The following is a 25,622-nucleotide window of genomic DNA, read 5'->3' on the forward strand; positions in this document are numbered from 1 at the left end:
GGTAGATAAGTAGGTAGATAGGTAGGTAGGTAGGTAGGTAGACTGATAGATAGATAGATTGATGTATTTTGTGTGGGTGTAGTTTCTTACATCCAGTTTGAGAATCTGTCTTTTAACTGGTAAGTTTAATCTCATTTATGTTTACTCTAATTTTTGAAGCATTTGAATTTTTTTTTCTATTCTGTACATCCTATTATTTACTGTGTTTTCTCTTTGCTTTTTTTTTTTTTTACCATCCATTGTACCAATCCTGTTTTGTTTTCTCTTTTTTCCCTTTTTTCTGTTTTTTTATCTTCTATTCTGATATTATTTACTCTTAGGTTTTTATCATTATATTATATATATATATAATATAATATAAATAAATATATATATTATAAATATATATATAATATAAATAAATATATATATATATTCCTCACTTAACAAAGTCTAAAGTTGTTAACATCCCCACAATACAGGAACCTTAGAATAATTTGACACCCTCTTCTACCTTACGTGTGTGTTGTTATCCTCCGGCATTTTATTTATTTATTTGTTTGTTTTGTTTATTTATTTATTTATTGAGATGGAGTTTTGCTCTTGTTGCCCAGGCTGGAGTGCAATGGCGCGCAACCTTGGCTCACCGCAACTTCTGCCTCCCGGGTTCAAGCGATTCTCCTGCTTCAGCCCCCTGAGTACCTGGGATTACAGGCATGCACCACCACACCCGGCTAATTTTGTATTTTTAGTAGAGATGGGATTTCTCCATGTTGGTCAGGCTGGTCTCGAACTCCTGACCGCAGGTGATCTGCCCACCTCGGCCTCCCAAAGTACTGGGATTACAGGCATGAGCCACCATGCCCAGCCCTTATTTCTTTATTTGTACATCTCTAAAAGTAGTTGTTATGGTGGTTGTTAGCATTATAATTACAACTTTATATAATCATTTCCTGTTTAGATTTACCTATATATTTAGCAGTTTTCACCATCACTGCTTGTATTTTACTCCTTATTTCTGGATTCAGTTTTCTTTTTCCTGAAATACAATTTCCTTGTTTTGTGTGTGTGCATATGTGTGTGTTTAGTGTTCTCAGTAAAGAATCATTACAATAAGTAAACCATCTTTTTTTTTCTTCTTTTAAATAATGGCTTGGTCAGAAAAAAAATATTTTCATGCTTTCTTTTATTTTGTTGAAGGGTCGGCTATCAGTTTATCATTTATTTTTAGGTAATATTTTCCCTATAACTGGTTTTCATATTTTTATCTTTTTCTTTGGTATTGTCCAAATTTCACTACCATGTTTTGAGTGTATATTTAGTTTTATTTACTTTTCCAAATTTATGTTTTGTGTCTTCCATGAATTCTGAAAAAAGTCTACATAATACTTTCAGATATTTTCTCTCCCATTTTTTGCGCTCTGTTTTCCAACTACTCATATTAGAGATATTTATTCTGTTCCCTGTTACTTAATCTCACTTTCATATTTTTGTCTCTCTGTGTTGAATTCTAGATAATTTCTTCAGCTCTGTGTTTTAGTTCATTCTTTTATTTCCTCAGAGGTGTCATGTTTATTTCATCCACTTAATTTTTAATTTCAATGACTGTCTTTTTCATTTTTATTTTTTCTCACTTTTTCTTTCTTTTTTTTTTTTTTTTTTGAGACTGAGTCTCGCTCTTCGCCCAGGCTGGAGTGCAGTGTTGCAGTCTCAGCTCACTGCAACCTCCATGTCCCAGGTTCAAGCCATTCTTCTGCCTCAGCTTCCTGAGTAGCTGGGACTACAGGCATGTGCACCACGCCTGGCTAATTATTGTATTTTTTGTAGGGACAGGGTTTCACCATGTTGGCCAGGATGGTGTCAAACTCCTGACCTCAAGTGATCTGGCCACCTCCGCCTCCCAAAGTGCTGGGATTATAGGCATGAGCCACCGCACCTGACCTCACTTTTTGTAATCTTTTGTTTTCAGTTCCTCCTTTATAGTTTTTATTATTTTAAATATACTTATTTAGTTGGCTTACTTCTAGTATCCAAGTTCCTTTAGGTATAGTCCTGTTATTTATATCTTCTGATTCTCACTCCTAATGAATTGATTTTTCCCTTACATGTTTTATACTTTGGGACTGTGAGCTTTCATTAACAGAGCTTTGTCTCTTGAATCCTGGCAGCCAGGATGGAGGGTGTATACCTCTACGGTGGTTTTGCAGTTTTTCTGTTTTAGAAATATCACAAACTTGGAGCTAATATTGAGTTAATTTCTCAGCTTGGAAGTTCCTAGACCATGTAGATAGGGTAAATTCAAACTCCAAAGCTGCCTGAGGACAGCTGTGATCACTGTCACAGCTGCATAGTGATCCATTTGACCATAAGACTTGTGACCAAAAAAGGATTTTATCAACTATAGCACCTTCATCTCATTGAGAGACCAGCAGCTACCTAAGTACGTAGGCTCTGCAGCCCCTTTTCCCACTTTGGATGTGACTTTCACCTTTGAGAGCCTTGGGTGTCTGTAGGTCACTTTGATACATAGAAGCTACATCCCCTTTCTTCCAGCAATCTTTTATTCTGTACTAGTGACCCCAGCCCAGAGGCAGTCCCACACAACAAAGGCAGCATACACATTACTCATCTGTGCTAACTATCCTGTTTCTAAGGAAACCGTGCAGCAGGAAACCACGCAAGGTCATTTTCAGGATGGTGTTAACCCTTTACTCACAGGTTCACAGGTTAAAAACAGCTTAAGATTTACAGTGGGGTCCTCGGTTCTAACTTCCCACTCTGCACAGACCTAAGGCTTTGCATCTGCTCTGCCTGAACATTAAAATCACTGTGTTACCAAGACTGGCCATTCCCAATTCCTTTCACCAAGGGTAGCCATAATGTTACCCTTTCTTTTTGGTCCTGTTAATTTCTTTTATTTCTTTGAGAGTTCAGTTCAGCTTGGGATTTGAAAGGTTGTTGCTCTATCTTACCAAGCATTTGTAGATGCAGCCATGCATCACTTAATTATGAGGATACATTCTAAGAAATGCATAATTGAGTGATTTCATCATTGTGCAAACACCATAGAGTGTACTTACACAAACCTAGATGGTATAGCCTACTCATATCTAGGCTATATGGTAGATAGCCTATTGCTCCTAGGCTACAATCCTGTACAGCATGTGACCATACTGAATACTGTAGTCAATTATTACACAATGGTAAGTATTTGTGTATCTACACCCATCTAAACATAGAAAAGGTACAGTAAAATTATGGTATAAAATATTTAAAATGATATACCTTTATAAGGAACTTACCATGAATGGAGCTTGCAGGACTAGAAGTTTCTCTGGTTGAGTCAATGAGTGAGTGATAAGTGAATGTGAAGGTCTAGGACATTACCGTACACTATGATAGACTTCAGAAACAATGTACACTTAGACTACTCTAAATTTATGTAAAATACTTTTTTAAAAAAATAAAGTAACCTTAGCTTACTGTAGCTTTCTTGGCCGGGCACAGTGGCTCACGCTTGTAATCCCAACACTTTGGGAAGCTGAGGCAGGCGGATGACGTGGTCAGGAGTTCCAGACCAGCCTGGCCAACATAGTGAAACCCCATCTCTACTAAAAACACAAAAAAATTAGCTGGGTGTGGTGGCACATGCCTGTAATCCCAGCTACTTGGGAGGTTGAGGCAGGAGAATTGCTTGAACTTGGGAGGCGGAGGTTGCGGTGAGCCAAGATCGCGCCACTGCACTCCAGCCTGGGCGACAGAGCAAGACTCTGTCTTGAAAAAAATTTAAAGAAAACCTTTCTTACTTTATAAACTTCTAATTAAAAAAAAATTTTTTTTTTTACTTTTTTGTAATAACAGCTTAAAACACAAGCACATCGTATAGTGGTATGAAAATATTTTATTTCCTTATATCCTTCTTTTATATGCTTTTTTCTATTTAAAAAATTTTTTTGGCCAGGTGCGGTGGCTCATGCCTGTTATCCCAGCACTTTGGGAGGCCAAAGCGGGCAGATCACCTGAAGTCAGGAGTTCAAGACCATCCTGGCCAACATGGTGAAACCTTGTCTCTACTAAAAATATAAAATTATCTGGGCGTGGTGGCACATGTCTGTAGTCCCAGCTATTCGGGAAGCTGAGGCAGGAGAATCGCTTGAACCTGGGAGGCAGAGGTTGCAGTGAGCCAAGATCGTACCATTGCATTTCAGCCTGGGCGACAAGAGAAAACTCTGTCTCCAAAAAAAAAAAAGGTGAAAAAATTTTTGTTTTTTGGTTTTTTTTGAGACAGGCTCTTGCTCTTGTCGCCCAGGCTGAGTGCAGTGGCACCATCACGGCTCACTGCAGCCTCAACCTCTTGGCCTCAAGCAGCTCTGTCACTTCAGCCTAAGGAGTAGCTGGGACCACAGGCACATACCACCAAGTCTGGCTAATTTTTATTTATTTATTTATTTAGCAGAGGTGGGGTCTTGCTATGTTGCCTGTGCTTGTCTCAAACTCTTGGGCTCAAGCAATCCACCCCCCTTGGCCTCCCACAGTGCTGGAATTACAAGAATGTGCCACCACACCCAGCCTTTTTTCACTTCTTAAACTTTTTTGTTAAAAACTAAGACACACACACCTAGGCCTACACAACGTCAGGATAATCAATATCACTGTCTTCCACCTTGAAACATCTTGTCCCACTGAAAGGTCTTCAGGAGTAATAACACACATGGAGCTGTCATCTCCTATAACAATGCCTTCTTCTGGATGCCTCCTGAAGGACTGCCTGAGGCTGTTTTACAGTTTACTTTTTATAAGTAAAAGCAGTACACTCTAAAATAACAATAAAAAAAGCATAGTAAATACATAAACCAGTAACATAGTGGTTTATTATCATCAAGTATTATATACAGTACATAATTGTATTGCTATACTTCTATACAACTGACATAGATTGGTTTACACCAGCATCACCACAAACACATGAGTAATTTGTTGCACTATGGCATTATGATGCCTATGATATCACTAAGGTGAAAGGAATTTTTCAGCTCCATTATAATCATATGGGACTGCCATCATATACGTGGTCCGTTGTGACTGAAACATCATCCCATGCATGGCTGTACTTTTAGCATTTCTAGGTGTTTGTAGCAGGAGATTTTCAAACTATCCCATTCAAAATACTACATTAGAAGAAACTTTGAAACGACTTAAAGAAAACAAAATTTAAATTTCCTCCCTGCCCCCTCGCAATAAAGAAACTACTTAACCTGAATTCAAATTGTGATTCCACCTTTTTTTTTTTTGAGACCAAGTCTCACTCTGTCGCCAGGTTGGAGTGCAGTGGTGTGATCTCGGCTCACTGCAACCTCCGCCTCCCAGGTTCAAGTGATTCTCCTGCCTCAGCCTCCTGAGTAGCTGGAACTACAGTCACATGCCACCATGCCCAGCTAATTTTTTTTGTATTTTTAGTAGAGATGGGGTTTTACCATGTTGGCCAGGATGGTCTCAATCTCTTGACCTCATGATCCGCCCGCCTGGGCCTCCCGAAGTGCTGGGATTACAGGCATGAGCCACCACGCTGGGCAGACTCCACATTTTCTTAGCAGTATAATCTTTGGCAAGGTACTTGGCCTCCCTGAACTTTCTCCAAGCATTATATGGTGGTATCAATATCTCTTTTGAGGTCCCGTTTTGAGATTTAGTTATTGTCAGTAGTAAATTTCAAACACCCTAGAATGTTTTACGAAGTTCTTCTAATTAAGTCCCTGCCTAGGTCTTCAGCTTCCCCTCACCATTTCCCAGAAATAAGCCAGCATAGGCTGGGTGCGGTGGCTCACGCTTGTAATCCCAGCACTTTGGGAGGCCGAGGCGGGTGGATCACCTGAGATCAGGAGTTCAAGACCGGCCTGACCAACATAATGAAACCCCATCTCTACTAAAAATATAAAAATTAGCCAGGCATGGTGGCACATGCCTGTAATCCCAGCTACTTTGGAGTCTGAGGCAGGAGAATTGCTTCAACCCAGGAGGCGGAGGTTGTAGTGAGCCAAGATCGCACCATTGCACTTCAGCCTAGGCAAAAGAGTGAGACTCTGTCTCAAAAAACAACAACAACAACAAAAAAAGAAATAAATAAACCAGCATAGTAAACTACTTATAAGTTTCTTAATTGTTCTTGTTCTCTGTAGCTTTCAATCCTTTATACTTAGTGTTCCTTTTTTTAAATACTCCCTTCCCCTTGTTCGTCTTCCACCTAACTGTTCTTACTAATCCTTGGTGATTAGCTTAGATATCAGTTTCTCCAGGAAGTTGTCCCCACTGATCCGCAAGCCTGGGTTAGGTTCCCAGGAGTCCTGTGTGCCTTCTGTAACACCTTATGTTTTCCTATCATAGCTCTCAGCAGCCTGTTTACTTGTTTGAACGTTACTTGAGAGGAAGAATTTTTGGCTGCTTTATTCACTATTGTCTCCCCAGCTCCTAACAAAGAACCTGGCACACAGCTCAATACATGGTAGCTATTATTATTATCAGCACCTTCATCTATCATAATTCTCAAATGTCTGGTTGTTGCATAAATAACTCTTAAGTACGCCAAGAAGCTTAGAGTTAAGTTACAAGACTGACAAGGGCATGCATTGTTTCAGAGCCATGTTTGGGACCTTTGTTTTTCACTTATTCAATCATTTTCCCTTTTTATACTAGGAACTGACCCAGGAGTGTGATGAAAAGAAATCGCAGTATGATAGCTGTGCAGCAGGCCTCGAAAGCAATCGGTCCAAATTAGAACAGGTAAGAAGAGAGTTTTTATTTTAACAATTTAGCAAAAACTACCTGTGTGTACACCTGTAGTCCCAGCTACTCTGGAGGCTGAAGCAGGAGGATTGCTTGAGCCCAGGAGTTTGAGGCTACAGTGAGCTATGATCACACCACTGCATTCTAGCCTGGGCCACAGAGCAAGACTCTCTCTCTAAAAAAAATGTTTTAAATACTGCCCGTGTATGCACATTTTCACTACATCAATGTCAAAAGATTCCCAAATCTTTATCATCATCTCCCAAGCCTGTCTCCTAAGCTCCAGAGATCTCTATTTCTTTAATTTGTACACAATTTCCCATCTGTACCACTCCCAGCAAAGTACAAGGCTCATTATCTGCTGCCTGGCCTCCCACAGTCAACTTTTACCTATTCTCTTGTTTCTACTCTTGCTCTCCTAAGGTTTATTCTTCATAGGGCAGCCTAAGAAACCTGTTTAAAATTTTTGCCACCCTTCATTGGCTTCCTGTTGCACTTAAAATAAAATCTAACCACCAACTATGGTCTACAAGGCCCCACCTGCCTTACGAACTTCATGTCCATGTGCTCTACTCCTCATCCATGGAGCTTCAGCCACTCTGACCTTCTTCCTGAACTTCAAACAGGCCAAGCTTGTTTTCACTTTGGGATTTTGCATGTACTCTTCCCTTCTGCATGATATACTCTGCTCCTAACTCTTTGCCCTCCCTTCTCCTTTTCATCGCTAGGTCTCAGGCTCAGTGTCACTGCCTCTCAGAGATCTCTGATCACCTGATGTTACCCACTCTCCTTCCCAGCCTGGCCCACCCAGTCCCTCTATCACATTCTGCTGATGGATTTCCTTCATAGTACTTATCCCCATCTCAAATATCCTTCATTATGTCTCCTTGTTTATGTTGGTTTCTTCTACTTCAGTGAAAGCAGGGAAACTGCCTGTTCACTTCTGTGTCCTCAGCACTTAGAACAGTGCTGGACACACAGTAGGTACTTAATAAATGTATGATTGGGCCAGGTGCAGTCGCTCACGCCTGTAATCCCAGCACTTTGGGAGTCCAGGGCGGGAGGATCACTTGAGGCCAGGAGTTCGAGATCAGCCTGGCCAACATGGTGAAACCCCGTCTCTACTAAAAATACAAAAATTAGCCAGGCATGGTGGCACGTGCCTGTAGTCTCAGCTCCTCAGGAGGCTGAGGCACGAGAATCGCTTGAACCTGTGAGGAGGAGGTTGCAGTGAGCCAAGACTGCACCACTGCACTCCATCCTGAGTGACAGAGCAAGACTCTGTCTCAAAAAATACAATTGAACTTGCAGGTTATAGAGTGATATGAGTATTCTCTAGAAAAAGATTATCTCTTATCGTGCTAGAATAAACAAAGTTAAAATTGCAGAAGAGGAAATGACTCTGATGGTAGTCCTTTGTTGTACATCTAAAGTCATCGTCGCCATATGTGTCTCATTCTTTCAATAATGTCACCTATCTAAAATTATATATTATAGGAAGTTAGAAGACTCCGTGAAGAATGTGTTCAAGAAGAAAGTAGATACCATTATACAAATTGTATGATTAAGGTAAGAAAAAGTAGATCAAAAACATTTCTGAGTTTTTTCTATATCAAAGTCTTCCCTAAAACTTGAGTCTTTCTGCCTTCCTTCCTTCCTTCCTTCCTTCCTTCCTTCTTTCCTTCCTTCTTTCCTTCCTTCCTTCCTTCCTTCCTTCCTTCCTTTCTCTCTCTCTCTCTCTCTCTCTCTCTTTCTTTCTTTCTTTCTTTCTTTCTTTCTTTCTTTCTTTCTTTCTTTCCCCTCTCTGGCCCCGGCTACAATCTACTCGGCTTGCTACTGCCCGCGCCGCAGACTGCCTGGGACTGCCGGCGCGCGCCACTGCTGCCTGCCTTTTCTCCTTTGGATGCAGGCACGCGTTCGCCATCTTGGCCACGCTGGTCGCCAGCTCCTGACGCCGAGTGCTCTGCCCGCCTCAGCCTTCCGAGGTACTGGGACTACAGACGGAGTCTCACTCACCCAGTGCTCGGTGTTGCCCGGGCTGGAGGGCGGTGGCGTGGTCTGGCCTCGCGGCAGCCTCTACCCCCCGACCGCCTGCCTTGGCCTGCCAGGGTGCTGGGATTGCAGCCCCTGCCGGGCCGCCGCCCCATCTGGAAGGTGGGGAGCGCCTCTGCCCGGCCGCCCCGTCTGGGAGGTAAGGAGCACCTCTGCCTGGCCGCCCCATCTGGGAAGTGAGGAGCGCCTCTGCCCGGCCGCCCTGTCTGGGAAGTGAGGAGCGCCTCTGCCCGGCCACCCACCGTCTGGGAAGTGAGGAACGCCTCTGCCCGGCCACTCACCGTCTGGGAAGTGAGGAGCGCCTCTGCCCGGCCACCCACCGTCTGGGAAGTGAGGAGCGCCTCTGCCCGGCCGCCCCGTCTGGGAAGTGAGGAGCGCCTCTGCCCGGCCACCCACCGGCTGGGAAGTGAGGAGCGCCTCTGCCCGGCCACCCACCGTCTGGGAAGTGAGGAGCGCCTCTGCCCGGCCACCCACCGTCTGGGAAGTGAGGAGCGCCTCTGCCCGGCCACCCACCGTCTGGGAAGTGAGGAGCGCCTCTGCCCGGCCACCCACCGTCTGGGAAGTGAGGAGCGCCTCCGCCCGGCCACCCACCGTCTGGGAAGTGAGGAGCGCCTCCGCCCGGCCACCCACCGTCTGGGAAGTGAGGAGCGCCTCCGCCCGGCCACCCACCGTCTGGGAAGTGAGGAGCGCCTCTGCCCGGCCACCCACCGTCTGGGAAGTGAGGAGCGCCTCTGCCCGGCCACCCACCGTCTGGGAAGTGAGGAGCCCCTCTGCCCGGCCACCCACCGTCTGGGAAGTGAGGAGCGCCTCTGCCCGGCCACCCACCGTCTGGGAAGTGAGGAGCGCCTCTGCCCGGCCGCCCCGTCTGGGAAGTGAGGAGCGCCTCTGCCCGGCCACCCACCGTCTGGGAAGTGAGGAGCGCCTCTGCCCGGCCACCCACCGTCTGGGAAGTGAGGAGCGCCTCTGCCCGGCCACCCACCGTCTGGGAAGTGAGGAGCGCCTCTGCCCGGCCACCCACCGTCTGGGAAGTGAGGAGCGCCTCTGCCCGGCCACCCACCGTCTGGGAAGTGAGGAGCGCCTCTGCCCGGCTACCCATCGTCTGGGAAGTGAGGAGCGCCTCTGCCCGGCCACCCATCGTCTGGGAAGTGAGGAGCGCCTCTGCCCGGCCGCCCCGTCTGGGAAGTGAGGAGCGCCTCTGCCCGGCCGCCCCGTCTGGGAAATGAGGAGCGCCTCTGCCCGGCCACCTATCATCTGGGAAGTGAGGAGCGCCTCTGCCCGGCCTCCCATCGTCTGGGAGGTGAGGAGCGCCTCTGCCCGGCCGCCCCGTCCGGGAGGAAGTGAGGAGCGCCTGTGCCCGGCCGCCCTGTCCGGGAAGAAGTGAGGAGCGCCTCTGCCCGGCCGCCCCGTCCGGGAAGAAGTGAGGAGCGCCTCTGCCCGGCCGCCCCGTCCGGGAAGAAGTGAGGAGCGCCTCTGCCCGGCCGCCCCGTCCGGGAAGAAGTGAGGAGCGCCTCTGCCCGGCCGCCCCGTCCGGGAAGAAGTGAGGAGCGCCTCTGCCCGGCCGCCCCGTCCGGGAAGAAGTGAGGAGCGCCTCTGCCCGGCCGCCCCGTCTGGGAAGTGAGGAGCGCCTCTGCCCGGCCGCCCCGTCCGGGAAGAAATGAGGAGCGCCTCTGCCCAGTCGCCCCATCCCGGAAGAAGTGAGGAGCGCCTCTGCACAGCCACCCATCGTCTGGGAAGTGAGGAGCGCCTCTGCCCGGCCACCCACCGTCTGGGAAGTGAGGAGCGCCTCTGCCCGGCCGCCCCGTCCAGGTAGAAGTGAGGAGCGCCTCTGCCCGGCCGCCCCGTCCGGGAAGAAGTGAGGAGCGCCTCTGCCCGGCTGCCCCGTCCGGGAGGAAGTGAGGAGCGCCTCTGCCCGGCCGCACCGTCGGGAAGAAGTGAGGAGTGCCTCTGCCCGGCCGCCCTGTCCGGGAAGAAGTGAGGAGCGCCTCTGCCCGGCCGCCCCGTCTGGGAGGTGAGGAGCGCCTCTGCCCGGCCACCCATCGTCTGGGAGGTGAGGAGCGTCTCTGCCCGGCCACCCATCGTCTGGGAGGTGAGGAGCGCCTCTGCCCGGCCACCCATCGTCTGGAAAGTGAGGAGCGCCTCTGCCCGGCTGCCCCATCTGGGAAGTGAGGAGTGCCTCTGCCCGGCCACCCATCGTCTGGGAGGTGAGGAGCGCCTCTGCCCGGCCGCCCATCGTCTGGGAAGTGAGGAGCGCCTCTGCCCGGCCACCCATCGTCTGGGAGGTGGGGAGCACCTCTGCCCGACCACCCATCGTCTGGGAAGTGAGGAGCGCCTCTGCCCGGCCACCTATCGTCTGGGAAGAAGTGAGGAGCGTCTCTGCCTGGCCGCCCCGTCTGGGAAGTGAGGAGCCCCTCTGCCCGGCCGCCCCGTGTCTGGGTAGAAGTGAGGAGCTCCTCTGCCTGGCCGCTCCGTCTGGGAGGTCTACCACGGAGGCCAGAAGCAATGTGGGGGCTGGACGTGGTGGCTCACGCCTGTGGTCCCGGCACTCTGGGGGGCGAGGCGGGTTGATCACTTCGGGCTAGGAGTTCGAGACCAGTCTGGCCAACTTGGCGAAACATGAAGAATACAACAGACAAACCAACCAACCAACTCAATGACAACAAAACAGGTCTACCCTGGAGTCATACTCTAATTTTTTCTATTTTCCTCCCTTTCTGATCCTTTATCCCACTTTCTTTTTCTTCCTCTTCCTTCTCCCTCTTCTTTGTCAAATAGAGGATTGAGTTATTATCACTGATCCATATAAAGTCCCTCTCTCATTTATTTTAACTCCCACCCCCATTTCTATTCCCCGACTTCCCATGTGCAACCTTCCTAATATGTTTGATACGCATCTTTTTGTTTGTATGTATTTTTAGAAAATGTTTATTGTTTTTGTATGCAAAAAAAATTAATAAAAAATAAAAAAAAAATAAAAAAAAATAAAAAAAAAACTTGAGTCTTTCTATTTAGAACCTAGAAGTTCAACTTCGCCGTGCTACTGATGAGATGAAGGCATATATCTCGTCTGATCAACAAGAAAAAAGAAAGGCAATTAGGCAAGTAATTTTGTTGTTTTATATTGAGATACTTAATATTTTCACCAATAAAAGTTTTATAAATAAGATAGAATTATACAAATTTAGCATATTTAAGTAAGTAGACACTAAGATATTATTTAATACTAAATCTTACTAAACATCTAGATATTTTAGCCCTGCTAAGTAGGAATACATATGATTTTATTTCTTGCTTGCTTACTTTTTGACTGTGGTAAAATATATAAAACATAAAATTTGCCACTTTACCCATTTTTAAGTGTACAGTTCATTGGCATTGATTACATTCACAATATTGTACAGCCATCACCACTGTATATTTACAAAATTTTTCATTATCCCAAACAAAAACTCTTGTAACCATTAAGCAATAACTCTTCATTCCCCCCCACCTAGGAATATATATAATTTCATAATTGCTTTGTCATAAGCAGTAAAGTTGATCTCTTTTTAAAGTCCCACATGGCCTAGACTCTAGTCATCTGCCTGCTAATTGTGCAGTGTGATGACTGCATTTTAGCTGGAAACTGTGTGATTGCAGTGTACCAGTCTTCAAGAAGGATATATAAATACTACTTAGTCCTTATATGGTGCTTTTTTTGCAATCCCAGCTTGTGGCGTACTGTAATAAATCAAATCCTGCCTAAAAAAAACACATTTATGGTTGAATTGCTAGCTGTGATAAAATGCTGTCATTGAACAACATAAGCCTTATTTGCTCCTCATCACAATTCAAATGTTAAATGTTTTGCTATTACTATTCAGTAAAAATTCAGATAAAATATAGGACTCACGTTTATTCTAGATTGCATTGAGATTTTGAGTGGCATGTACATTAATGTTATAAAAAGAGGCTGGGCATGGTGGTGGGTGCCCGTAGTCCCAGCTACTCAGGAGGCTGAGGCATGGGAATCGCTTGAACCCCAGGGAGCAGGGGCTGCAGTAAGCTGAAATCACGCCACTGCATTCCAGCCTGAGCGACAGAGGGAGACTCTGTCTTTTAAAAAAAAAAAAAAAAAAAAGGAATCTAAGAAATAGAGTGTCTTTCAGAATCTGAATTTTTTTTCAATGTAATGCAGCACTAGAATGCAAGCCAGACTGAAAATACTGTATAAATAGAGCAGTGTTTTTTCTAATACTCTAACATATTAAACTAAAAATGTTCTTATTCATATTCTTTCATTGTATGTAAACTTCGTTCATATAAATCTGTATGGCCAATGATAAGAAATGAGAAAAGTTAAATTTGTTCTTAAAAAATAAAAATTTTTATAAATTAAGTTCTATTTCTTCCAAAGTTATCGATATAAATAGTAAAGAAGGAAATAATTGCTCTTGAACTATTCATTTTTTGATCTGTCTTCTAGCCAGATTTCTTTTTTTTTTTGAGACGGAGTCTTGCTCTGTCACCCAGGCTGGAGTGCAGTGGCACGATCTCAGCTCACTGCAACCTCCGCCTCCTAGGTTCAAGCATATTCTCCTGCCTCAGCCTCCCAAGTAGCTGGGATTACAGGCACACGCCACCACGTTTGGCTAATTTTTGTTATTTGTATTTTTGTAGTTTATATATTTGTATTTTTGTAGAAATGGGGTTTCACCATGTTAGCCAGGTTGGTCTCAAACTCCTGACCTCAAGTGAACCGCCCTCCTCAGCCTCCCAGAGTGCTGGGATTACAGGCGTGAGCCACTGCACCCAGCCCCAGCCTTCAGTCTTTATCCTTAACATGTCACCTGCTTTAAATCTCACATTTTGTCTTAAATAGTATTGAAATATAATTTTGTTTACAAATAAAATACAATGTTATTATGTTTTTAATTTTTACATTAAAATTATTTTTTTAGCTTGCAAAAGAAATACTTGTAAAAACAACAGTAACCATTATGAAGTAGTGTGCACGGAAGTTGAATGTTGTCCATATTGCTATGCCTCAGAAATGTCTACTGTTAATACTTTGGTGTACATTGAGCCATATTCTTTTCCCATGTGTTTGCTGATACATCTGTATATATGTGTGTTAGTTAATGCATGGGAAATGTTATATGTATGTGTGTATACACACATATGTATATAAAAATAAGATTAAACTGCACCTGGGTGTGGTGGCTCACATCTGTAATCCCAGCATTTGGGAGGCTGAGATGAGCCAATTGCTTGAGCCCCAGAGTTCAAGACCAGCCTGGGCAACATGGCAAAACCCTATGTCTACCAAAAAAATACAAAAAAATTAGCCCAATATGGCAACACATGTCTGTAATCCCAGTACCTGGGAGGCTGAAGTGGGAGATTCGCTTGGGCCAGGGAGATGGAGGCTACAATGAGGTGTGATCATGCCACTGCACTCCAACCTGGGCAACAGAGTGAGACCTTGTCTCAAAGGAAAAAAAAAGATTAAACTACATATACTGTTTTTCTCTTGATCTAGAATATTTTCCACTTCAGTATTTATAGATTTACCTCATTCTTTTGTATAACTCCTTGTTATTTGTTTGAATAGATATGCCGTAATTTGCTTAAACATTTTCCCATCTATAAACATTTAGTTTGTTTGCATATTTTCACTATTATAAGCATTGATGAAATAAATAGTCTGCTTTTATGTTTATTTAAGTTATGGGATATTTTTGTAGGATGACTTCCTAGAAGTAGAATTGCAAGATTATGTGCTACTTAATGTTTATTTAAAATGTATATCCTTTCTCCTTTCTACAAACCTCTTCAAAAACAATGTGTAATTTAAGCAAATGGGTTGCCATTGTTTTGAGGGTAGATTAACCAGAAATAGTATTTAAAATTTAATTATCTTAATTTCCTATGGAATGTTTTGCTTTCTTTTTTTTCCTTAAATTACTATTTACTTGAAGAACTAACTAAAGATGGGGAAAGACAAAGAATTTGATAATGTGTTTCATTCTGACTCCAGTACCCTAAACTATATTGCCTAGTGTATTTTAGATAGATATATCAATTTATAATTCACTTGTATGATCAAATCATTTGAAGTAAACTGAAAGTAAATCATTGTGTTGACTCCCTAGGGAACAGTATACCAAAAATATTGCTGAACAAGAAAACCTTGGAAAGGTAAGAATTATTATTTATTTTTTTAAATGTGTCTAACTGATTCAGGCTTTCACTACTGTACATGGTTTATGACTGTCATTCTTTTCAAAAGGTCATAGTACAGTTTTTGAGGGGAAATTGTTCATTCTTTTTAAAGATGGAAGACTTCCTTAAGAATTAGTTTTACAGAAATAAAGACACAATGGATTTTTGAAAGAAAAAATTATCTATTTTTAAATCACAGACAGTTCATGATAATGTTCTGCATTATAGTTTTCAGATTATCCTCAGGCTGGGCACGGTGGCTCATGCCTGTAATCCCAGCACTTTGGAAGGCCAAGGCCGGTGGATCAGTTGAGATCAGGAGCTTAAGACCAGCCTGGCCAACATGGTGAAACCCCGTCTCTATGAAAAATACAAAAATCAGCCAGGTGTGATGGCAGGCGCCTATAATCCCAGCTACTCTGGAGCCTGAGGCAGGGGAATCCCTTGAACCAGGGAGGCAAAGGTTGCAGTGAGCCGAGATTGCGCCATTGCACTCTAGCCTGGGTGACAGAGCGATACTCCATCTCAAAAAAAAAAAAAAAATTATTCTCAGATATCTCTTTATGAGATAGGTGTAAATTTATTCATTTACTTTATTTAATAAACACAAAGTTCTAGGCCCTAGTCTAAGCCCTTTACAAACATTGATTTATTTAATACAAACAACTGAAAAACCTTGCTTGAGATACTCAGCTCCCTCCTGCCAGAGTTATCTGATGGCAACTGAAATAGGACTGTATAATTATTGTTCTTAGTTCTCTGAGCCACTCCTAGAAGTGGTAGAGAGTAAGTTATGGCCTTGACCATCAGGACTTAAATGATCAACTGATTAGTTATTCTAGCTGACTTCATAAAGCCACCAATTTAACAAAGACACCAGCTTTGCATTCTTAGGAGAAAAAAAGAAAAAAGTATACTAACTAATAATTCAGAGGAAAGATGACCAGTCATCAAGTGACTTGGCTTCACTCTTAGGCTTGTGATTCTAAACAAGCCCTCTAATCACTTTAGAGTTCATTTCCTCGTATTTAAACTGAAATACGTAGATGAGAAATTTAAAAATTAAATTACCTAGATTGATTTAGATGAGTTATGAGATCATCTTCATTGATTTTAAGTCTATATTGCATAATGAAGACTAACTGTGTTTCACTATACAACATTTTTTCTGTTTCTTTAGTTTCGCTATTGAAAATGTTTTCTGGCCAGGCAAAGTGGCCCATACCTGTTTGTAATCCCAGAATTTTGGGAGGCTGAGGTGGGAGGGTTGTTTGAACCCAGCAGTTTGAGATCAGCCTGGGCAACATGGCAAGACCCAATCTCTACAAAAAATACAAAAATTAGCCAGGCAAGGTGGCCAGCACCTGTAGTTGCAGCTACTCGGGAGGCTAAGGTGGTAAGATTGCTTCAGCCTGGGGAGGCAATGCTGCAGTGAGCCGAGATCATGCCACTGCACTCCAGCCAGCCTGGGTGACAGAGTGAAAAAAAAATGTTTCCTACCATTATCATACCAAAATATCATACCAAAAATAATTTAATAATAATTATATTGTTAAACAATAACAATTGGATGTTAACATCCGATACCTAGTGTTCAAAATCTTTTTCTTTTTTTTTCGAGACAGAGTCTCACTCTGTCACCTAGGCTGGCTGGATTGCAGTGGCACAATCTCAGCTCACTGCAGCCTTGGCCTCCCCATACTCAAGCGATCCTCCCACCTCAGCCTCCTGAATAGCTGGGACTACAGGAGCATGCCACCATGCCCAGCTAATTTTTGTATTTTTTTGTAGAGATGGGGTTTCATCATATTGCCCAGGCTCTTGAAACTCCTGGGCTCAAGTGATCCTCCCACCTTGGCCTCCGAAAGTGCTGGGATTACAGGCACGAGCCACGACACCTGGACTTCGTATTAGGTTTTCTTTTTTTTTTTTTTTGGCAATATATTAGGGAAGGGTCTCACGCTGTTACCCAGGCTGGAGTGCAGTGGTGCAATCTCGGCTCACTGCATCCTCTGCCTCCCAGGCTCAAACGATTCTCCCGCCTCAGCATCCCCAGTAGCTGGGACTGCAGGAGTGCACTACCACGCCTGGCTAATTTTTTTGTATTTTTTGTAGAGATGGGGTTTCGCCATGTTGCCCAGGCTGGTCTCAAACTCCTGAGCCCAAGCAGTCCATCCACCTTGGCCTCCCAAAGTGCTGGGATTACAGGCACAAGCCACTGCGCCCAGCCTACTTACTAGGTTTTCTAAGTTTGTAGCATCATAGGTAGGGATTGTTTAGCTGCAATTTTTCTTTTAAAATACTAACTATATATAGATGTCTAATTTCATTGTTCAAATATTCTGAAACCTGTAAATGATTATATATTTATTGAAGTTTGTCCATTCTTAAAATACAAATAAAAAATATGGCTTCATTTCCATCTTAATATATATTTGTACAGTTTAGCTACTGGTATGACTCAATAAATTGGTGATGGCAAAGTTATTCACTCTTATTTACGTTTTCCTGGTTTGAATCATTATTAAAAACATATGTGTGTCTATCTATGCTTGTACTTGAAAGATGAATTAGCTCCTAGAAACCTATAAGTAAACTTAAGAAAACAAATGGTATAGAACACAATGGAGTAATTGGTAAATAAAGGTGATATGTTCCTTATTTAAAAAAAAAAAAAAAAACTTGGCTGGGCGCAGTGTCTCATGACTATAACCCAGCACTTTGGGAGGCCAAGGCAGGCAGATCACTTGAGGTCAGGAGTTTGAGACCAGTCTGGCCAACATGGCGAAACCTCATCTCTAGTAATAATACAAAAATTAGCCAGGCGTGGTGGCATGTGCCTGTGATCCTAGCTACTCGGGAGACTGAGGCATGAGAATCACTTGAACCCAGAGGTTGTAGTGAGCCAAGATCACGCCATTGCACTCCAGCCTGTGCGACAGAGTGAAACTGTATCTTAAAAACAAAAACAAAAACAGAAAAACAGCCCAGGTGCAGTGGCTCATGCCTGTAATCCTAGCACTTTGGGAGGCCAAGGTGGGTGGGTCACCTGAAGTCAGGAGTTCAAGACCAGCCTGGTCAACATAGTGAAACCCCGTCTCTACTAAAAATACAAAAAACTAACTGGCATGGTGGCAGGCACCTGTAATCCCAGCTACTCAGGAGGCTGAGGCAGGAGAATTGCTTGAACCCAGGAGGTGGAGGTTGCAGTGAGCAGAGATCACCATTGCACTCCAGCCTGGGAAACAAGAGCAAAACTCCATCTCAAAGAAAAAAAATGATAGCCTTTATTATGGACATTTTCAAAACTATATTTTAATCAATCCATATATATCCATCATCCAACTCTAATCATTAAATTCGTGGCCAGCCTTGTTTTGTCTATAATCTCGTCCAGTACCTGCCCCAAATTTTTTTTCTAAATTATTTTTAAGCACATCTCAGACTTCTTATTTTATCTCATCGCATTTCAGTATGTATCATAAGCACTCTTTTTGAACATAACCACAATACCATTATCCTACCAAAAAGAATTTAAAATAATTACATAACATCCAATACCCAATGTTCAAACTTCACCATGATTTATTTGTTTGAATCAGGATCCTAATAAGAGTCCATACATTGTTATTAGCTTATATATCTCTTAAGTCTCTCTTTCTCTAGGTTACTCCCCCATCATTTTTTCCTTACAATTTATTTGTTGAAAAGAAAAAAAAAACTGGTTATTTGTCCTAGTGGGTTTTCAACATTTTGAACTTTGCTGTTGGTAACCCTTTGGTGTCAATTAGCACTTTCTTCTGTCCCCAGTATATCCTGTGAATTGGTAGTTAGATCTAGAAGCTTGATTAAATATGTTTTGATATTTGGCAAGAATACTTCATAGATGGTGGTATGTGCTTCTATCAGGAGGCTTTCTTCTTATGATGTAGACAGCCATTGATAATCATTTCCTAGATCCTTAATTCATTAGAAGTTGCACAGTGGTAACATTCTGATTATGTCACTTGTTCTTCATTGATTGGCTGGAATAATTTTGTAAAGAGCAACTTCTCCTTATCTTCTGTTTACTTACCGAGTTATATTCGTATAAGAAAGGTAGAATAACTGCTTGATTCACTATTTACTGGTTTTCAAAATGATGAGTTGGTTCTTTATCATCCTTCAAAAGTAATCTTATGACTTTTAGATTGAACACATTTGATATGTTTCAATCTATTGTGATTATTAGTCCCATTCGTACTCAAATTTGGCCAGTGGAAGCCTCTTTAAGTCAGTTTTTGAATCCTTTTGAAAAAATCCTAGTAGACTTTGATGGCTTCTTTGTTTTCTGGTGTGGCAAAATGTTCTAATTTCATACTGTACATTTTCTGTCTCAAACCTGAAATTAGCCATTTCTCTAAAAAGTGTTCACCTGTGATTTGTGAATGAATGACCATTATATCAATGAAAATAAATAAAAAATAAAAGGAAGCCTTCTTGAAGCTGATTCCTCCATTTACTGGGAGAATAGTGAATTCTGTGTACCTTACTTCACTTATGGGATGACACACCATACTTAAAAGGAAAAAAAGAAATAATTTTCATATTTGAAAGCACATATTTGAATCAAATTTTAAACATTCATTTGTATAATATTTTAACTAGAGATTTTTGGATTTGTAGGATTTTATATGATTGTCAAAATTGACTTTTTTTGTTTTTTTTTTGAGAGTCTCAAAATATATCAAGTATATTTAATCAAGTGAACCAATGACTAGCTCATTCCCCAAATGTCAGACTGTATCATTTAAGAAGCAAAGCTTCTTAATCCTCAAACTTCTAGAGTAGATCTAAATTTTCAAGGCAAACAGAACAAACCTAGCCTTTCAAAGTGATGATAGTCTAAGCCCTCTAAGCCAATATAAACTGGACATCCATAGACCTCCTCAGGCCAACTGAGTTTCCCCCCTTCTATACCACCACCTCCTCCTTTAAAGAACAATGAAATCCGTGATTAGTAATTTTTGTACATTGCAACTGTAAACAAATGTAAATGATAATAAGATTTAAAATATATACATACTAACATCAGTTGTATTCATAAAGTTAAAGGTTTCAAACACACATGGTTATGAAGCAAATTAAATTTAATATTTCTGACACAGACAGTGCCTACATCCTGTCTTTGGTTCTTTAAATAACTTTTATAGGTTGTTAAGATTTTTTGACAAGGAAATTATTCCAGTGATATAAGAAAAGTTACAGGTTAAGTAGTGCCTTAATTTAAAATCGTGTGCAGAAGTCTTAAAATTCTTGGTCTGCCTTAATGGCCTTTCTAAATACTTTTTAGTTTATAAGGATAAAATATTTGTTGTAAGATACATTATTTGTTACATAAACTTAAATAGATGTATTAATATGCCAGATATTGCATCAAAAAATTTACTGGTTATATTTATATTTTTAAAATTTTGTGTTGTTTTCTATTCCTGTTTGCTGTTAACTTTGCTTTCATTGTCCATAGCTGGGTGGGCAGTATTTAATGGGTGGTTTAAATCTGGTCCTTAGCTTAGTTAATCCTCTTATTTGGGCAAGTACCAACTACCAGCATTCTCATTTGTGTCTCAGATCAACTAGTATATTGACCATATGTTAAAAGAGGAAAGGATGAGGATGTTCCTTTGCACTCTGCCTCTGTGTCTCTGCTTGCTTTTCTGTCCCTCTTGGTGATTTTCTCACCCTCGGTGTCAGTACAGGTATTTCTGACACACTGCGTTTCCTTCTATGTGCACTATCACCTTCTCTACCAAAATGTCAACTGTAGTTGTCTCTAGCACATGGGATTATGAATGAATTCCCTTCTTTTCTTTTTCTTCTCTTCTTCTTCTTCTTCTTTTTTTTTTTTTTTTTTGAGACAGAGTCTCACTCTGTCACCTGGGCTGGAGCGCAATGGCACAGTCACAGCTCACTGCAGCCTTGAGTTCCCAGGCTCAAGTGATCTTCTTGCCTCAGCCTCCTGAGTAGCTGGGACCACAGGCATGTGCCACCATACACAACTAATTTAAAAAAAAATTTTTTTTGAGACAGGGGGTCTCACTTTGTTGCCCAGGCTGGATTCTCTCTCTCTTTTTTCCTACCCTGTCACTTATTGTCTCTGACTTTGTGTCTGCTCTTGCTTTCAGTCACCCTTCCTCAATTTGCCATAATATAGAACCAAAGTATATTTTTGTAATTTATGGAAGATTCTTTTATTCCTGTTTAAAATTTTAGAGTCAATGAGTAAAACAGTTTTGGCAGGTGGACCGTCTAAGATGTTAGTAGCAAAAACAATTCTGAGAAGGATTTTGGCTTATTTAATAGTATACTATTTTTGTAATCACTGGGCCTGCTCCCTGAAGTATATGTGCATACAATTTGATTTATTTGGACATAAATAGAGTATACACTGTTTCAGGATAGAATAGAATACAACATTTAATAACAAGAACATATATAATACATGATAACTTATCAAGTATTTCAATATCTATTATGTCACTTGAAAACATAATCTTACCAAGTAAATACTTTTATTTTCCCCTATTATTAGCCTTGATTTGGTTTTTTGTTTTGTTTTGTTTTTAAGAGACAGGGTCTCGCTCTGTTGCCCAGGCTGGAGTGCAGTGGTGAGAGCATAGCTCACTGCAGCCTCAAATTCCTGGCTCAAGTGATCCTTCCACCTCAGCCTCCCAACTAGCTAGGACTACAGGCACGTGCCACCACCATGCCCAGCTAATTTTTTAATTTTTATTTTTGTAGAGACAGAGTATCATGTTACCCAGGCAGGCCTTGAACTCCCCGGCTCAAGCAATCCTCCTGCCTTGGCCTCCCAAAGTGCTGGGATTACAGGCGTGAGCCACCGTGCCCAGCCCCCAGCCTCCTATTATTCACCTTAATTTTTTATTTTCTAGAGAAAGAATCTCACTCTGTTGCCCAGGCTGGAGTGCAGTGGCACGATGTTGGCTCACTCCACCTTCCAGATTCAAGCAATTCTCCTGCCTCAGCCTTCTGAGTAGCTGGAATTACAGGCACATGCCACCATGTCCGGCTAATTTTTGTATTTTGTATTTTTGTATTTTTAGTAGAGATGGGATTTCACCATGTTGGCCAGGCTGGTCTCGAACTCCTGACTTCAGGTGATCTGCCCACCTATATAGCATGAATCCTGTTTTCCACTTGAAACTCCAAGCATACCTGACATATAACAGGTGCTCCATAATTATATCCTGAATAAGTAAGTATTAGGTTTTAGTATATAGAATATACTGAGCCTGTTGGTTTCTTGAGAAATTTTTATGTAAATGGAAATTCTAAAACAAAATGTGGACATTTCTCAGGCTTAGGCTAATAAATGAATTATTTTAAAGCTATCTGAGCTATAACTACACATTCTTGAGTAATATGTCATGTATATCCTCCTAGCTGGTTTTCGTTGGAGAACTAGAAAGGCAAGCAGTTTGACTTAGAGTCTCATAGTGGCACGATTGCAGCTCACTGCAACCTCCACCTCCCAGATTCAAGCCATTCTCCTGTCTCAGCCTCCTGAGTAGCAGGGACTACAGGCACACGCCACCATGCCCTGCTAATTTTTGTATTTTTAGTAGAGATAGGGTTTCACCATGTTGATCAGGCCAGTCTCGAACTCCTAACCTCAAGTGATCTATCCGCCTCAGCCTCCCGAAGTGCTGGGATTACAGTCATGAGACACCATGCCTGGTCTATTAACCTTAATTGATAATTGAGAAAACTGAAGTCCCAAAAAATTAAGTGCCTTGCTTACCACTAGAGGAGACAAAACCAGATTAAAACTGCAGTCTTCTGACTTCCAAACTCTACATTCTTCTTTTCACACCATGATACTGTTCCACTTTCCTAACTATCTTTTTCTCTCACTTCCTTTTATAGTTTTGTGTGGGTTTTTTTGTTAGTTTGTTTTTGTTTTTTGTATTTTCTTTGAGACAGAGTCTTGCTCTGTTGCCAAGCTGGAGTGTAGTGGCATGATCTCGGCTCACTGCAAACTCCGCCTCCCGGGTTCAAGCTATTCTCCTGCCTCAGCCTCCTGAGTAGCTGGGACTACAGGCGTGCGCCCCTATGCCTGGCTAATTTTTTTTTGTATTTTTTTGGAGAACTAGAAAGGCAAACAGTTTGACTTAGTGTCGGGGTTAGTAGAGATCTTGATCTCCTGACCTCATGATCTGCCCGCCTCAGCCTCCCAAAGTGCTAGGATTACAGACATGAGCCACCGTGTCTGGCCTTAGTTAACTTTTATAATCTTAGTTTTGATACATTATAGAGTATGTGGTTTAGCTAACTATTATTTATCTACTGTAGAAAACATACCATATTCATCTGACTATAGCAATAGAAATAAACCCCTGTAACTGAGATTTAATTATTCTTGTTTTTTTTTTAATGATAGAAACTTCGGGAAAAACAAAAATTTGTACGAGAAAGTCATGGTCCAAATATGAAACAAGCAAAAATGTGGCGTGATTTGGAACAATTAATGGAATGTAAGAAACAGTGCTTTCTGAAACAACAAAGCCAAACTTCCATTGGTCAGGTAATTCAGGAGGGAGGAGAGGACCGGCTAATACTGTGAATTCTTGTGTCATCATTTGGGGTTTTACTTGATACCACTAGCTATAAGCCTAATCTCATAACATATTTCTTTTTTGAAACTGATTTGTATAGCATTTTGTTTTCAGATGAGCCATTCTTTATTAAGTTTTCATAGAAAATAATGTTGAGGTAGGTTTAGTTTTAATGTTTTTTCACATGAAAAAGAGGCTTTTATTATTTTCCATAGTTTAGACATCACTGGCGTCTTCTGAGTTTTATGAGACAGGAAACTAAGTTTACTATCTGTAAATGTAAACGTATGTCCATTAAGAAACATGTAGTTTTTTTAGAATGTAATAACCCAATGGCTTACTGTTTTTCTTAATCTCTTTTAAAAAAACTTTAGAAGAATCTTTTAGGAACGAATATCTCTTGTTTTGAAGAAACATTTATCTGAAGTTTAGCAGTTCCTGCAGTTTCATTTCAATTTATTTTTCTTCTGTAAAATGCAAGAAAATTTAATATTTTGACTAACATGTTTATTCTGTTTGTATAATTTAAAGGCAAATAAACTTGGTACGTATTTCATGTCTATTTAAAAAATGTATAGTTGTCTTGTGTCAAAAATTTATTCTTTTTAAAGTAAGTATTAACATCTAATATTAAATTGAAGGATTATTACTTCTTTTCTTTTTTTTCTTTTTTTTTTTTTTTTTGAGACAGAGTCTCGCTCTTTTGCCCAGGCTGGAGTGCAGTGTCGCGATCTTGGCTCACTACAATCTCCACCTCCCGGGTTCACGCCATACTCCTGCCTCAGCCTCCCAAGTAGCTGGGACTACAGGTGCCTACCACCATGCCTGGCTAACTTTTTGTATTTTTAGTAGAGACAGGGTTTCACCATGTTAACCAGGATGGTCTCGATCTCCTGACCTCATGATCCGCCCACCTCGGCCTCCCAAAGTGCTGGGATTACAGGCATGAGCCTCTGCGCCTGGCCACATTATTACTTATTTTCACCAAAAATCTATTACAGATTTTTTTTTCTTTTTTTTGAGATGGAGTCTCACTCTGTTGCCCAGGCTGGAGTGCAGTGGTGTGATCTCAGCTCACTGCAACCTCCACTTCCGGGATTCAAGCAATCCTCCTGCCTCCACCTCCCAAATAGCTGAGATTACAGGTGCCCGCCACCACACCTGGCCAATTTTTGTATTTTTAGTAGAAACAGGGTTTCACCATGTTGACCAGGCTGGTCTTGAACTCCCAACCAACCTCAGGTGATCTGCCCACCTCAGCCTCCCAAAGTGTTGGGATTACAAGCATGAGCCACTCATTCCTGGCCTATTACAGATTTAATAATATAATAACGAGGCTGGGCACAGTGGCTCATGCCTGTAATTCCACTACTTTGGGAGGCTGAGGCAAGCAGATCATTTGAGATCAGGGGTTCGAGACCAGCCTGGGCAACATGACAAAACCCTGTCTCTACAAAAAATACAAAAATTAGCCAGGTGTGGTGGCACACCTGTGGTCCCAGCTACTTGGAAGGCTGAGGCTAGAGAATCACTTGAACCTGGGACGTGGAGTTTGCAGTGAGCCAAGATCACGCCACTGTGCTCTAGCCTGGGCAACAGAGCAAGACTCTGTCTCAAAAAATAATAATAATAATATAATAATAATAATCTGATAGTTGTGGGAACTGTTTATTTTATTTTATTTTTTCTTTGAGATAGTCCCTTGCTCTGTTGCCCAGGTTGGAGTACAGTGGCGCAATCTCAGCTCACTGCAACCTCTGCCTCCCAGATTCAAGCAATTCTCCTGCCTCAGCCTTGCGAGTAGCTGGGATTACAGGCATGCACCACCACACCTGGCTAGTTTTTATATTTTTAGTAGAGACGGGGTTTCACCATGTTGGCCAGGCTGGTCTCGAACTCCTAAGGTCAAGTGATCCACCCACCTCAGCCTCCTAAAGTGCTGGGATTACAGTTACAGGCATGAGCCACCACGCCCAGCCTGATATTTTAAATATA

General features: G+C 42.2%; 1 protein-coding gene across 3 annotated transcripts in view; it reads left to right on the top strand.

Moving 5' to 3' along the window:
- IFT81 (intraflagellar transport 81) overlaps positions 1 to 24,200 on the top strand; it is a 105,813-nt gene extending 81,613 nt beyond the window's left edge. For all 3 annotated transcript variants that reach the window (XM_055236365.2, XM_063614452.1, XM_055236368.2), the window contains 5 exons: positions 6,670 to 6,756; positions 8,257 to 8,328; positions 11,821 to 11,906; positions 14,943 to 14,988; positions 23,453 to 24,200. In XM_055236365.2, the coding sequence (XP_055092340.1) occupies positions 6,670 to 6,756; positions 8,257 to 8,328; positions 11,821 to 11,906; positions 14,943 to 14,988; positions 23,453 to 23,635 (474 nt within the window). In that variant the 3' untranslated portion in view covers positions 23,636 to 24,200. The remainder of the gene's footprint in view (positions 1 to 6,669; positions 6,757 to 8,256; positions 8,329 to 11,820; positions 11,907 to 14,942; positions 14,989 to 23,452) is intronic.
- The last annotated feature ends 1,422 nt before the right edge of the window (positions 24,201 to 25,622 follow it).

The sequence above is a fragment of the Symphalangus syndactylus genome, chromosome 13 (assembly GCF_028878055.3).
Source record: "Symphalangus syndactylus isolate Jambi chromosome 13, NHGRI_mSymSyn1-v2.1_pri, whole genome shotgun sequence".
In the NCBI taxonomy this organism is placed as follows: domain Eukaryota; kingdom Metazoa; phylum Chordata; class Mammalia; order Primates; family Hylobatidae; genus Symphalangus; species Symphalangus syndactylus.